A 14700-nucleotide genomic window follows, 5' to 3' on the forward strand; every position below is an offset into this window, starting at 1 on the left:
CTTCCGTATTGAAGTGAAAGATAAGATATTGAGTCAGGCTGAAGAAGGCCCTAAATATCTGAACATGGAAATGGCACTTTTATCCCAACAGATGTGGAGAATCACTGGGGAATCGCCAGCAGTAGATGGCGTAATGAAATCCAGGGAGCATTCGCAGCCCGTCTCGCTCTCACTTAGTCTGCCATCTCTTGCCTGAAAAGATTGGGGCTCCACACTGGTTCAGAACTCCTAAGTCTTTTTCCTGAAGTAAACCTTGGAACATTTGAGAATTATATCCTCTGGGCTGGAGGAGCTTTCAGAAACTGTCTAGCCCAAAGCCCACATTTCATCAAGGAGACCAAGCCCAGAGAAGAGAGAGTTTGCCCTTGGCCACACAGCCAATGGGTTGGGGGTGGGTGGAGAGTGAAAATATGAAAGGGGAAGAGAGATCCTGTTCAGCTCCCAGTCCCCACAATATCTTTTCCACAGGGATATTTCCTGCCTGGCACCTGAACTATGTTGATGTGAAAGACAACTCCCGTGATGAGACCTTCCGCTTCCAATGTGACTGCTGGCTCTCCAGGAGCGAGGGCGACAGGCAGACAGTGCGTGACTTCGCCTGTGCCAACAACGAGATCCATGACGAGCTGGAGGAGACCAGTACGTGGGGGACCAATGGGGCCAGCCCAGCTTGTGATACCTGAACTTAATCTCCAGAGTTAAATGGGAATCACTCGGGGGACTGGAGGGGCATAGTGTTAGAACATTCTAAAGAAGAGACTGCTAGAGCTGGAGAGGAATCAAATGCCCAAAGAAAGAAATATTATTTGGGAGGTACGTAAGTAAACACCCTTGGTGTTGCTTGGTGAACCTGGAACTGCCAAGATACTGATGCCCGCTCATGGCCCTGAATCAGGGGGGAGCCCTGAAAGCTGGGCTGGGCTGGGCTGGGCAGTTTGGTGTGAAGCCCTCTCTGGTTTATTTTTATATCAATGACTTCATTCAATCAGTGCCTGTGGCAACAACTGCTGAATCAAGTCTTTCTAGAAACAGAATGTACAGGGGGAGCCAGCATCTCCATCAGCCACTTTCTCTTTGATCCTTTCCTCAGGGAATATTTGAAGGGAAAGAGTAATTGATTCCTAAGGTGGATAACCATAAAGACTAGAGAGGTGTTTTTAGTAAAGATGCCAGTGTCAGGGTCCAACAAACTCAAAGAAGGGTTATCAAAGCCTGGAGTAAAGAAAGAATTTTCCAATATTAGTTATTAAGGTAACACTATCTGCAGTAGGAGATAAACCACCGAACTTCAGTTGCTTAATACAACCAAGTTGACTTCTCACTTATGCAATCAGCATTCCAGCGTTGGTGTTTGATGGCAAGTCTTCCATGCTGTGATTCGGGGACCCAAGCTCCTTCCATTGTATGTCTCTGCCACCTTCAACATGTGGCTCCCAAGTTTCTTGCAGAAGGAAAAAGAGAGCAAGGAGAAGACATATACTCCCCTCTTAACACATTAACTCACATTCCACTGGTGAGAAATAGCCATGTGACTCCAACTAGATGCGAGGGCAGCTGGAAAATGTAGTCCGTGGCTGGGAGGTCACTTTCTGGTGACAACTCTACTCCATGGAAGAGAAGCATGGGTTGTGGGTAGAAAGCCACTCATCTCTTCCACACCATCTAAATTAGATGAGATCAACTGCTTTGTGAGGTGGTGAGTGGTGATGTCCCTGGGGGCACTCAAATGAGGGCTGAGTACCCATCTGTCCAGTTTACTGCAGCGGGATCCCTGCCCTTGTTGAGAAGGTGGATTTTCTGTGGTTTGCACTTGCTGAGGAGTCACTGGGCATCCAGCTGTATTTTAGGTGTTACGGGTAATGCAAACTGCTTTGTGACCTCTAGTTAACTTTTATGGAACTTTGCACATGTACCAGTCTCCCTAGACAACTGTAAGCTCCCAGAGGTCAAGGGCAGTACCACGCATGTTTGTAGCCCTCTGCAGCACTCTAGACCCTGGGACTTAGTAGGCGTTCCATTAGTCGGGGCCAGTAAATGGAAGAAGATGCAGCCACTTTCTGAGAGTCTCACAATCTAGTTGGAAAGAGAAGCTTTTAAGCCCCTTATGCAATAGGAAAGCTTAAGCCCTTACGCAAGTGGCAGGATGAGCAACAGAGACACTGCAGGCCATTGGCATTCAGAGGAGGAGAGATTTGTGAGGCCTGGAAGAGAATCACTGAGTGTCCTTCACAGATTTCCTGCCAAACAGCTGCTAAGACCTGTGGGATTTGGGTTGGCAGGGAGATTGCGGAGGGGAGACGTTGCTTGCGTTAGTTCTGGAAGGATGTGCTCGTACTGGAGATGGCTGGGCAGGGCACGAAGCCCAGGAGACAGCCTGGATGGATCTGTCTTTACCAGGAGCCTGGAGAAGGCAAAGCGGTGCCCTCTGGGTTGCCCATCGAGAACAGGCAGCCACACCTGTGTCCTCCGATGGAGGCTTGACCTTGGGAGAGCCACAGCTGTGGATTCAGCTTTAGCCAAACATCCCAACCCTCAGCTACCTTAGTTTTTACCATTTGACAAATATTTATTGAGTATCTACTAAGTGCCAGGACCTAGTCTGGATTTTGGGGGCACAGGAGTGAAAGAGACCCCTGCCATTGTGGCACCAAATTTCTGGTGTCTGAGTCCCCGAGGGGCATCTCTGAACACTCAGCTTGTGAGGACACGCACCCTTTGTACTTGAACAGAGCTTTGTATGTGTGGAAGCATTCCACACAAATGTACCTCTCTCGAAGCTTCCTGGGTTTAGTCCAATCATGCACTCATTCACTCAGCAAGTATCTATTGAGTGCCTACCATGGGCCAGGCACTCCTCTGGGCACTTGGGATATTACGTATCAGTGAACAAAACAAAGACCCTGCCCTCACAGACCTTACGCTCAAATGGGAGGGGAGTGGTAGACAATGTGCAATAAAATGACAGATAATATAACATGTTAGAAGGTGATAGGTACTAACGACAAGAGAAAATCATAGAGCAAGGTCAGCCCGACGAGGAGTGCTGGGGGGGGGGGAAGCAGTTGCAATTTTAATTAAGGTGTTCAGGGTAGACCTCCTTGAGAAGGTGACATTGGAGCAAAGACTAGAAAGAGATGAGGAGGTGAGCCAAGCCAATGGGGGGAAGGAAGGAAAGCATTCCAGGCAGAGGGAACCAGCTTTGTCAAGGCCCTAAGGCAGGACAGACCTACATGCTCTAGGAACAGCAGAATCAGAGTAGTTGGAGTGAGGAGAGAAAATACCAGGAGGTGAGGGGTTGGAGTTAAGAGTTTGTGTCTGGGGCTAGAGACTGAGTTCTAGCATCACCTAGAGCCTAGCCCAGCTTTGGCACCCACTTAACCTGAGACACACCTGAGCAAGCTGTGGGGAGGGAGGTTGCCATGACATCGAGTGTGACACAAGGGAGAGAACTGAGTGCTAGACTCTCCTTGAGTCTTGGGCCTTTCTGTCCCTGGGCCCCTGCCTCCCCTCCCTTCTCTGTGGAGGATCCCGTTTTGGATCTCAGGGCCTTGTTGTTCATGAAAGCCAGGCCCTAGCATCTCTTGAATGTTCTTCCCTACATCCTACTTCCTGGAGGCAAGCGGTGGGCAGGTGGCTGGTGCACCATCCCAGCAGCCCCCGTGTTTGCCCAGCAAAAATGTTGCTACTATAAATGAAATGGGAACCATCACTCCATCAGCCCCAGAATCAAGGCAGGTGCTGTTTACAGTGCCTCAACTGTGGTGACTTTAGCCTGTCCCAACCCACCCCTAGGCTGTGGTCTGAGAGCTGCTAGAAGGACCCAGAACTCAGACCCTGGTGATGGGCGGCTACTTCCCCTCTCTAATCCTCTCCCACCTCCTCCATTACAGCCTACGAGGTCGTCATAGAAACGGGCAACCAAGGAGAAACCAGGGAGAACGTCTGGCTCATCTTGGAGGGCAGGAAGAACCGATCCAAAGAGTTTCTCATCGAAAACTCTTCTAGGCAGCGGGCCTTTAGGAAGTAGGAACTGGGTGCCTACAGGGCAGTGGTGGGTGGGGAGGCTAAGAGAAAGGCCTGGGGGATCTTCTCCTTTGGTGGGGCCATAGGTCCACAAATGGGCCTGATCGGTAAGTGCTTGTTGAGAACCTTCTGTGTGCTGATCCTGGGCTGGCTCCAGGGAATGAAACAGGTGATTTATAAAAGCAGGGGAACTGCCATTGAATGAGAGCCTGCCCCGCAGCTGGGACTGCACCGGGAATTTCACATCCATCCCAAGCATCATCCCATGCATAGACAGGGAGTTTGCAGACTAGTTGAGAAATAAAATATTTACTGATAAAATTGCCAAAGAGTAGTATAAGGCAGCACAGATTTAAGTTCTAGCTAGAGGGAGGGAGGAGACAGCCTCTAAGATGCTTATGGGAAAATGAAAATTGGGTCTCATTGTATAAAGCCCCTCTACTTGCCACTCTCAGTTGCCCTAATACCTTCTGGAGAATCTCACCTCCTTCACCTCCTGTCTCACATGCCCATTTAATCTCCCTGCTGCCTCCAGAATTGCTTATATAAAGCCTCCTCACCCCTCTAACCCCGCTATATTTTTTTATTCAAATTCCATATACATCAGGATAAAATGTGAGTTCCTTTAAATAAAAACCTGCTATCAGTCAGTTCTCACTCATGGCAACCCCATGTGTTACAGAGTAGGGTTTTCTTGGAAGCAGATTGCCAGGACTTTCGTCCATGGTATCACTGGGTGGGTTTGAATCACCAACCTTTAAGTTAGTTGTCAAGTGCAAACAGTTTGTGCCACCCAGTGGCACTTAAGGACCACCACAAACTGCCTGCAGCTCACTTCTTTTCCATTACCATTTCCCTCACCTGAACCCAGACTCCGCCCAAGTCAGCCTCTGTCCCATGTCCTGCGCCTCCACATCCCACTATTCTTATCTCCATGAGTTTGCCAAGATAGGTCCACATCAGGGAACTCTTCCCTTCCATCCTCCCTCTGCTCTGTGAATCCAGCCACCCTCCTCAGCTCAATGCACAGGGACTCACCTTTCTCCCAACTTCGTCCGGCTCAATGGAATTACCAGTCACTGGTGCTGGTACCAGGAAGCTGGTAGGGCTTTTTAATTGCTGGGATTATCTTGTTCCAGAATTAGCCTGTACTCCTTAAGGACTCAAGGTCTGACCTCAGGTCTTGCTTACCATTCTACCCCTATTCCCGAGCCCAGGGTCTAGAGTGCAGTAGGCACTCAATAAATACTGACTTAGTAGGCATTGGCAGCTCATTGACCACACTTTGTTTCCTGCAGAGGGACCACAGACACGTTTGAGTTTGACAGTGTCTACTTGGGGGACATTGCCTCCCTCTGCGTGGGCCACCTCACCAGAGAGGATCGGTTCATCCCCAAGAGAGAGCTGGTCTGGCATGTCAAGACCATCACCATCACTGAGATGGAGTACGGCAACGTGTATGTACTGTGCCCCCCAACACCACCTCCAGAAAGTGCCACTCACTCAGTTGGGGAGGAACTGAGGCTGGACCTGTGGGCAAGATGGCAGAGTTCAGGGTGGCTGTCCCTTTTGAGGCCAAGGTCATCCCACCAGGAGTCTTGCAAGACAGAAAAGGAAGAGGTAGGGTTACCAGGTCTGGAGTTATCTAAATGATAGGCCAATCCCCAGAGGCAGAGAACGAGACCAGATGACCTTGGGTGCTCCCAGCCTTTTAATGCAAAGTGCTTCCTTGGAAGACTGAGAAAGTCAGACAGTGCCAGACCACAGAGACTTGCCCTTCTTTGCCCTCCCATCACTCTATAATGACAAATACAGTTTTCAAACCTGCTGTTTCCGTGGTCATGGTGTGGGCAGAGCAGGGACTAGAGACAAGCTGGGGTAATCCCAAGGCCCATCTGCCTCTAGGTTTCCCAGACAAGGGGCTTTGCATTTCCTCATCAGGGACCTTCTGGAGGATTAAGGGTCTTTGTTACCTGGGCAACATAGCCACGGCCATCAATTTGTCTAATTAAACCCACTTGGTAACCTAACCACGTTGGAAGCCAGAAAGAGCCTCAAGCCTCTGGAAGGTGGAAAAGACACAGAGAAGGAACCAGAAGAGAGGAAGAAAGTGGAGCCAAGGGCAGCCTTGCGTCCTGGGTGGGAAGGCCCAGGAGGGAGTGAGCACAGAGGGCACACTGCAGCAGGGCCACCTGCTTCACTCTGCGGCGGGGGGTGCCATCCCCTGAACCCAGCTAACCCCCTGGGGTCTGGGCCAACTTATTTCAGTCCTTTTCACAACAGGAACCCTGGAGTCTTTCCCCTGAATGGGCACTGTGGGTCAGTGGATCTGGGCTACGTGGTCACCCAAAAGTGGCAGCCAGGAGTCTCCTGCTGGGCCCAGACAGGTCCCTCAGCTGCAAGCTCTGGCCCTCAGACCCAGGCTTCTCCAGGCTGTGTCGGTCCACATTCCCACCTGTGACCTGTAGGCTGCCGGACTGGACTCTTCCAACCAGCTCTTAGATAGTAACCACAATATCGGTTTAAGAGAAAAACCAGGCCAGGTACAATAAATCCTGTGGGTGGTGCTGGGCTTGGCTGCCTGGACTAATATTGGTGAGGACTTGAGAGCTGGGAGAGAGAGGCTGCAAGAGTCGCCACTTTCCCAGCAAGTCAGGGCCAGGTCAACACTCCTTCCACCACCCGCTACTGCCTGCCAACCACAGCAAGGGGTGCTGATACTGCTCATTGGCAAACCCCAAAATAAATAAAATTAACTTTAAAATATAATGTAAAATTAAAATTATTTGAAAGGTTAATGAGAAGTTTAACGGACAGTGAGTTTAAGTCAATGGTGGTGGGACAATTAGAAGATGGAAGATGAGAATAGTTGTACCACTTGAAGAATGTAATCAATGTCGCTGGGTTGTACATGTAGAAGTTGTTGAAATGGTGTATGATTGTGCATATTTCCACCAAAATGAAAGAGAGAGAGAGGGAAATTTTGCACACTCAAGAAGAGAAGGCAATGTGACGGGAAGGCAGAGACTGAAGTGATGCAGCTGTTAGAAGCTGGAAGACGTAGGGAACGAATTCTCCCCTAGAGCCTGGAGAGGAAGCATAGCCCTGCTGACAGCTCATTTCAGTCCAGCGAAACTGATTTTGGACTCTGGCCTTCAGAACTGTGAGACAATAAATTTCTGTTGTTTCAAGCCAAATATTTATATATATATATATATATATATATATATATATATGTATATATGGAGCCTTGATGGCACAGTAGTTAAGAGCTACGGAGAGCTACTGCTGCTAACCAAAAGGTCGGCAGTTCGAATCCACTAGCCACTCCTTGGAAACCTTATGGATCAGTTCTTCTCTGTCCTTTAGGGTCACTATGAGTAGGAATTGACTCTCCAGCAATGGGTTTATATGTATATTAAAAAAAAAAACATATATATAAAACATTAAATTAAAATAAAATATAAAATGAAAAGAAAAGAAAAGAATATAAAATAACAGTAAAATTAAAATAAGTAGCCACTACTTGATTTATCTTTAAATGGACACCGTTGGCAGTGAGAGAGACGCAGCTAAGATTTCAGCACCATCTGGCACCTTACGGCCTCCAGAAGAGAAGTAGTGGAAGGCCCGTAATGAGCTTCCCACCCGCAGCCCTGGGGCTGATGTAGGTTTCTCAGTTGGTAGAAAAAATCAGCCACTCCCAAGGGAAGCATCTTTTCCCAGCATGCCTCTGGGGCTGGAGGAGAGGAAGGGACATTTACAGGGTGGGGCTCTTCCTGCAGTGAGACCCTGGACACTAGAGCTGCTGTGTGGCCTCTGGCAATAGCCCATCACTGCTCTGTGTGGGGCAGTGCTACTCTGCTCTATGGGGTCACTATGAGTCGGAATCAACGGCAAAGGGTTTGGTTTCTTTCTTTTTTTTTTTTTGGCTCCGTGCCTCAGTCCCTCCATTTGGGAGATAAGCTAGATGCTGTCTAGAGTCCAGGGGTGGGGGCATGACAGAGTGGGTTCCAGCCTCAGAAATCCTATTCCAGGCCGCCCCTGCCTGCCTGCCCAGGGCTCATGCCTGCGATTCCAGATGGATGAGAACCAGTCTCCCCCCAGAAATATCCCACCTTCATCAGAAGGGGGACTTTGCAGATGTGTTTAATCTTTGTGGCTATTTACATAGCATCATTCTAGAGCATCCTTACATTCTGTCATTATAACAACCACTTCCGTAGTAGTATGTGTGAATCCATAATTCCTTTCCAACCATGCTGACCGTAATACTTGACTTTCCATGAATTACAAATGCATGTAATCTCAGTTCTTATGAACACAGTAACCTCAAATTTCCATCCTTCAACCTTTTCCATTTCTGACCCCTGCCTGGCAGAGCCTTTATCTTTCTGAACAGTTCTTCACAAATATTTTTAGGTTTTCCATGGAAGGTTACAAGAGAGACTTTTTTTTTTTTTAATTGAAAAAGAGTTTTATTGTTATCCCAATAGCATATACAGTATATAATCATTATCAAAATTTCAAAAAATTCTGAAAAGTATATTAAAAAAAAAAAAGGAAAAATTTTCTAAAGCCCTAACCCCTCAGAGATGGCCGCCAGGAGCATGTTGGTGACTGTGTTCTCTCTGCCGTTTTTCTAACATCTCACACACACAGGTCACAGAAGTTTGATCGTGTACATGCTTTTTAATCTATATATATTTTTATTGTTGTTCTTTTTTTTTTTTTTTTTTTGCCTTTAGTTTTGCTTATCACCCTACTCCAATTTCCAGCAAGAACAACCTGGTGTGTTTGTCCTTCACAGCTAGTCTTGACTCCACAGATTCCTTCAGTCCCACATTTTGGTGATTTTGTAATTATGTCTATTGGAAAACATTGCCTTATATCTGCACCAGGGAACATTTTTCATCCATTAAAAATAATGAATTAAATAGGTACCAGATGACTTGGAGCAATTCCCAGGAACTATTGCTGAGTGAGAAAAGCAAGATGCAAAAAAAAAAAAAAAAGAAAGTGTGTTATATGCCTTTTTTGTAATGCAAATGCTGCCATCCCCCATTTGCTGAGTGTATGTAGGTGTGTATGGTTGGGTGGAGTGGAGGGGAATTTGGCAGTATACATCCTCAGCTCTAAACATGGGTTACCTGAGGTAAGGGTGGGGTCCTAGAACAGGAGTAAAAGAAAAAAAAAAAAACCCGCTGCCGTGGAGTTGATTCCAACTCATAGCGACGCTATAGGACAGAGTAGAATTGCCCCATAGAGTTTCCAAGAAGAGCCTGGTGGATTCAAACTGCCGACCTTTTGGTTAGCAGCCGTAGCACTTAACGGTTTCCAGAACAGGAATGGGGGAGAAAAAAGGCGATAGAGCCAAGCAAATAGGCAAAGAAAAAGAGCATGTTAAGAAAAGCATGTATGTTATCACACTTGTTCATAATTTATATTTAAATTTTTTAATTATTTATTTATTTTATATAGAGCTATGTAAATTAGTGGGCATATACATAAAGAAGTAAATTTTGGAGAATTTAAAAAGAAAGTATGCAGGTTTATCCACCTGTAAGAAATTAAGATATGTAACAGCAATCCATAGGATGAAAGCCCTGGTGATCAGCTTCCAAAAATCAGCCAGTGAAAACCCTATGGATATTATGGTCCAATCCTGCTGTGCATGAGGGCGCCAGGAGTTGGGAGCCAACTTGATGGCAGCTGACAACAACAACAATACAAATTTATCAAGTGATACAATGGGGGAAGCTGTTGCCACTGAGTTGATTCCAACTCATAGCAGCCCTATAGGACAGAGTAGAACTGCCCCGTAGTGTTTCCAAGGCTGTAATCTTTATGGAAACAGACTGCCACATCTATCTCCCAAGGAGCGTACTGGGGGGTTGGAACTGCCAACCTTTCAGTTAGCAGCCAAGCTCTTAACCGCTGTACCATCAGTGCTTCAAAAGAGATAGGCTTTTCTGATTTGTCTTTTGCTCTCCAGGCTCACTCTACTCCAGACATAGTAATCCCTTGACTCGAGGGCACTGGGTTGCTCTCTCAAAGGGACTGATTAATGTTTTCACCCAGCGTTATCACCTTCAGAGGCAGCTGCGGTATCCAGAGTGACAATCCCAGGCAAAGTCAAATGAGATAGGCTTTTGTGAAAGAAATTTCCGGCAAAGTGCCTGTAGGCAAGCTGACTCTGATGCCGGCTCTGGATCACCTTGGACAGCAACTTCTCAAAGCCTTAGTTTCCCCTTCTTTGAAATGGGAAAATGATGCCTACAGCTCCAGGTCGTGGTGGAAGTGAGTGAGATAAAGAATGGGAAGCCCTGGTCCTTGGTAGGCATGTAGAAAACCAGATTCTTTTGCTGCTATAAATTTTCATTGAAAATAGGATTTGGCTTTGTACTATTGTGCATACCCTTTCAGCTCTGCATTCTCGAAACCATTAACCAGTACCAGACTAATGACTTCCAAAGCTGTTAAAGTATTAGCAATTCAGAGTAGGAAGATCATAAAAGCTGTTCAGTCCAAACCTCTAGCTTTGCCAGTGAGGAAATCAAGGCCTGGGTAGGGGATATGCCTTCCCAAAGGTCACACGGGTGGTGGGTAGCAGGACTGCAGCCAGACCCTAGGCACCCACTGTTTTCCCACTGTACCCTCTGGCTTCCTTCTTGGAAATCTTTGGATTCACTGCCATTACCCAGAGGCTAAGATTGGATGCGGGGTGGTGGAATGGGGTGGGGGGTAGTTCTTGGTCCAAGACCATTTGTCTTGACACTGGACTTGCTTCTGCTTGTTGTGGCTTCTTCAGCAGAGGCTTTTCTTTTACCCTTGTACTCTGCAGTCCATGAACACGTACATACACACATAGAGCTCAATTCAGCCAAGTATGAGGAACTTAGGAGTGCTCATTCCATGTTTCCATTTGACTTTGCCTGGGATTGTCACTCTGGATTCCGCAGCTGCCTCTGAAGGTGATAACACTGGGTGAAAACATTAATCAGTCCCTTTGAGGGAGCAAAGGGATTACTATGTCTGGAGCAGAGTGAGCCTGGAGAGCAAAAGACAAATCAGGACACATAGAATCTTACAGGCCATTGTAAGGTGTTTGGTTCTGACTTGATCTGGGAGGCCATTGGACAGTCCTGAGCACAGGAATGACGTTCTCTGGCTTACATCTCAACAGAATCACTAGGCTGCTGTGTAGAGAGTAGACCATAAAAAATATATATATATATTCCAGGTTGAAGGTGATAGTGACTTGGACAAGAGTGATAGAAGGGTAGACGATGAGATACTGCATACTTTTTCGCATGGGCTGATTCTGCATATATTTTAAAGATAGGGTCAATGGAATTTGCTGATGGGTTGAATATAGAGTGTGAGGGAAAAAATAAAAGAAGAATCAAGGAGCAACTAGACAGATGGAGGCTCTACTCCACTTTGAAGTTTAAGATAAACGAGACCCCATTTCCAGCCCCAATATCTAGTTACCTAGAGAAGGAATATCTATGGATGACCAGAGGACCCTGTGGAGGGGTGCTGCCCTCAGCTAGTGTCCACTGAGCCCTCTCCCCTTCCTCTCCCCCTCTACAGGTATTTCTTTAACTGTGACAGCCTTATCCCACTCAAAAGGAAAAGGAAGTACTTCAAGGTATTTGAGGTCACCAAGGTGACTGAGAGCTTCGCCAGCAGGGTGCAGAGCCTGGTGCCTGTCAAGTATGAGGTCATCGTGACGACGGGCTATGAGCAAGGTGCGGGCACTGATGCCAATGTCTTCGTGACCATCTTCGGGGCCAATGGGGACACGGGCAAGCGAGAGCTGAAGCAGAAAATGCGCAACCTCTTTGAGCGGGGCAGCACGGATCGCTTCTTCCTGGAGACCCTGGAGCTGGGCGAGCTGCGCAAAGTGCGGCTGGAGCACGACAGCAGTGGCTACTACTCAGGCTGGCTGGTGGAGAAGGTGGAGGTCACCAACACCAGCACCGGTGTAGCCACCATCTTCAACTGCGGCCAGTGGCTGGACAAGAAGCGGGGGGATGGGCTCACCTGGAGAGACCTCTTCCCTTCTGTCTGAGAAGCTCCTTACCACACCTTCCCGCCCTCAGCCTTGGCTTCTAGCAGCCCTTTCCCAGTGCCTCCTGGAGCCGGAACTGGGGACCAAAGGGGCAGGGTGTGGCGCTGTAGACCAGCAGGCCACTGAGAACTCCACAACCTCCTGGACCAACAGGACTCATAATCACATGTGTCATGTTCCATGGCTGCACAAACACCTTTTTTCGCTTCCTTCTCCAATCACCGGGGTGGTCAGGCTGGGACTGGCTGTTGGATGAGGATGGGAAATTGAGGCTTCACCCAGGGGATAGAAGTGTGGGGAGAAGAGGCTGTCAAGATGGTACATTTTAAGCAAAAACTAATTAACACTTTTATTTTTCCAAAAAGCTGGGCTAATTAAATTATTACCAACACACTCCAGAAAGAACTCACTAAGAAATGCATTCTTTTTCCCAGTTTCAATAAATCCAGTGGCAAGTGGAGAAAACTGTCAGGAGGAAGGGTTTTTGCCAGAAGATTTAAGAGCATGTGAGAAAGTACATCATTTTTTCCACTACTTTACAGAGAACCGGTGGCTAAGTGCCAGCCAAGTGACCTAGCTTGTGGTACCACAGTAGAGACCAAGGCAGAAGACATGGGGCCACAGCACCTGGAACTGACTCTGGCGTGGCCTGTCTGGTCACTATTGCACTCAGGCTGGGATATTCAGTACGTCTCGCCTGTGTCTCCGTGGGCAATGTTGGGCCTAAGATCTGAGAGGTGACTGGGAATAAAATAAAGTCATGGTCTCAGCCCTCAGTGGGGAGACAGCACAAGAACTACACACACGTGTGTGCATAGAAACACATACACACACACCTGCACACACACACTCCCTGATCAACATCACAAAGAAGCTGGTCAGCACACAGGAAGAATGCAGCAGAGAGCAGAACCTAATTTCTGGTTTTTTTGCAGAGAGCGAGACTGATCATGAAGCTGAGTTAGGCTGGGAAGTCTTCCTGTAGGAGACGTGCCCCGGTGCACCAGGGTTCCAGTTTTTCTGCAGTCCTTCCATGGGACCCTGTGCACTCAGTCCCAGAGTGAGTTAGAGTGACACTTCCTGACCTGAGAAAGGCTCAGGGAGCTCTTGGTAAGCTCTCCAAAACAAGCAGAGTGAGAAGCACAGTCCCGGAGGCAGCCTGCAACTGACCAGCTGTGTGATCACGCGCACACTATTTCATCTCTCTGGGCCTCAATGTCCTCATCTGTAAAGCAGTGACAATGACAATAATACCTACCCCATAGGCTATTATGAGTACTAAATGAGTTGAGGTGTTGTTGTTAGCTGCCAACAAGTCAGCTCCGACTCATGGCAGATCCCATGTACAGTGAGGTCACTAGGGTTAGTGACACCCAGTGCAGTAACTCATGGTGTCACCATCCCCGCCCCACCATGGACCTCCTTTGGTACCAGACCATACAGAATCCTTAGTAATGTTTTCTGTACTAATGTTACCTGTAGATCATAATTCCTGTATATCACTGAATGTAATGGCAATAGTAGTAGCATAAATAACTAGCACAATTAAAGTTACATCTTTAAATTATAATATCATATGCACAGCTTAAATGTATTTACATTTACCTGGTTTAGTGTGGTTAAAGTGAAGATTCAGTAAGAAAACAATAGAATTCCAAGTAAAAACATCTTAAGAACTACATCAAAATTATGTTTATTTTAATGTTAAGCTTTACTGTCACTTGAGATACATTAACGGATTAGGTTTGCATAGTCAATAACAGCCCAAATAATGTAGAAGTTATAGACAAATGCATATGGAAATATATTCATAAATGAAATAAAACCATAAAAATAAACGGGAACAAATACGCAAGCATTTCAGCACTTAGTGAACATCTCATCTAAATATGTCATAGTTGTAAATTGTTTAAATGTAATATTTCTTAGATTATGTAAATACTAACAACAAAATTGTTTTGTAAAACCTTTCTACATTGAATTACAACATTTTTAGTTACGAGATTATTACTAAGTGGGAGTCTATTTTTCTCCTTTTCCTTCTATTACTACTTCATTCTAAAAAAAAAAAACATTATTGATATAGGTTCACAAATAATAATTACCACAATATTGTAGCTAAAACACCAGAAAATTTGACAAAATTGCGAGTATGAAAACACCAGCAGCAATGAAAACAGCAGCACATGCTTGTAGTGCCTGCAGGAGAAACACTTGATTCGAAGCATCATTGTAATTGGGTAACAATGACAGCTCTGACAAGAGCACATTAGAAGGTTCAAAAAGTAAATTAGCATAGAGTTTTAGCCTTGTAGGTTACTGGGTTTAGGTATATCGATATGCGTAAGCTGGCTTATGAAAAATGTTTTTGTTGTTAGACTACAGGGCTATTTTTATTAAAAACAATACATTTGTGTTGAAACACGGAACAAAAATTTTATGGACAGTCATTTTGGTGTGACCCCCACTGACAGTGTCACCGAGTATGGCCTGTAGCCCCCACCACTCCCTGTCATGGATTGAGTTTTGTCCCCCCAAAATACCTGCCAACTAGGTGAGGTCACGTTTTCCAATATTGTATGACTGCCCACCATTTTGTC

At 46.5% G+C, this 14700-nt stretch overlaps 1 protein-coding gene across 2 annotated transcripts in view; it reads left to right on the forward strand.

Moving 5' to 3' along the window:
• The window catches only part of LOXHD1 (lipoxygenase homology PLAT domains 1), a 169046-nt gene extending 156862 nt beyond the window's left edge, over window positions 1-12184 (forward strand). For both annotated transcript variants that reach the window (XM_064294569.1, XM_064294570.1), the window contains 4 exons: window positions 469-639; window positions 3891-4023; window positions 5322-5480; window positions 11620-12184. In XM_064294569.1, the coding sequence (XP_064150639.1) occupies window positions 469-639; window positions 3891-4023; window positions 5322-5480; window positions 11620-12100 (944 nt within the window). In that variant the 3' untranslated portion in view covers window positions 12101-12184. The remainder of the gene's footprint in view (window positions 1-468; window positions 640-3890; window positions 4024-5321; window positions 5481-11619) is intronic.
• Window positions 12185-14700: the final 2516 nt, after the last annotated feature.

This window comes from Loxodonta africana, chromosome 11 (assembly GCF_030014295.1).
Source record: "Loxodonta africana isolate mLoxAfr1 chromosome 11, mLoxAfr1.hap2, whole genome shotgun sequence".
NCBI classification, from domain to species: Eukaryota; Metazoa; Chordata; class Mammalia; order Proboscidea; family Elephantidae; genus Loxodonta; species Loxodonta africana.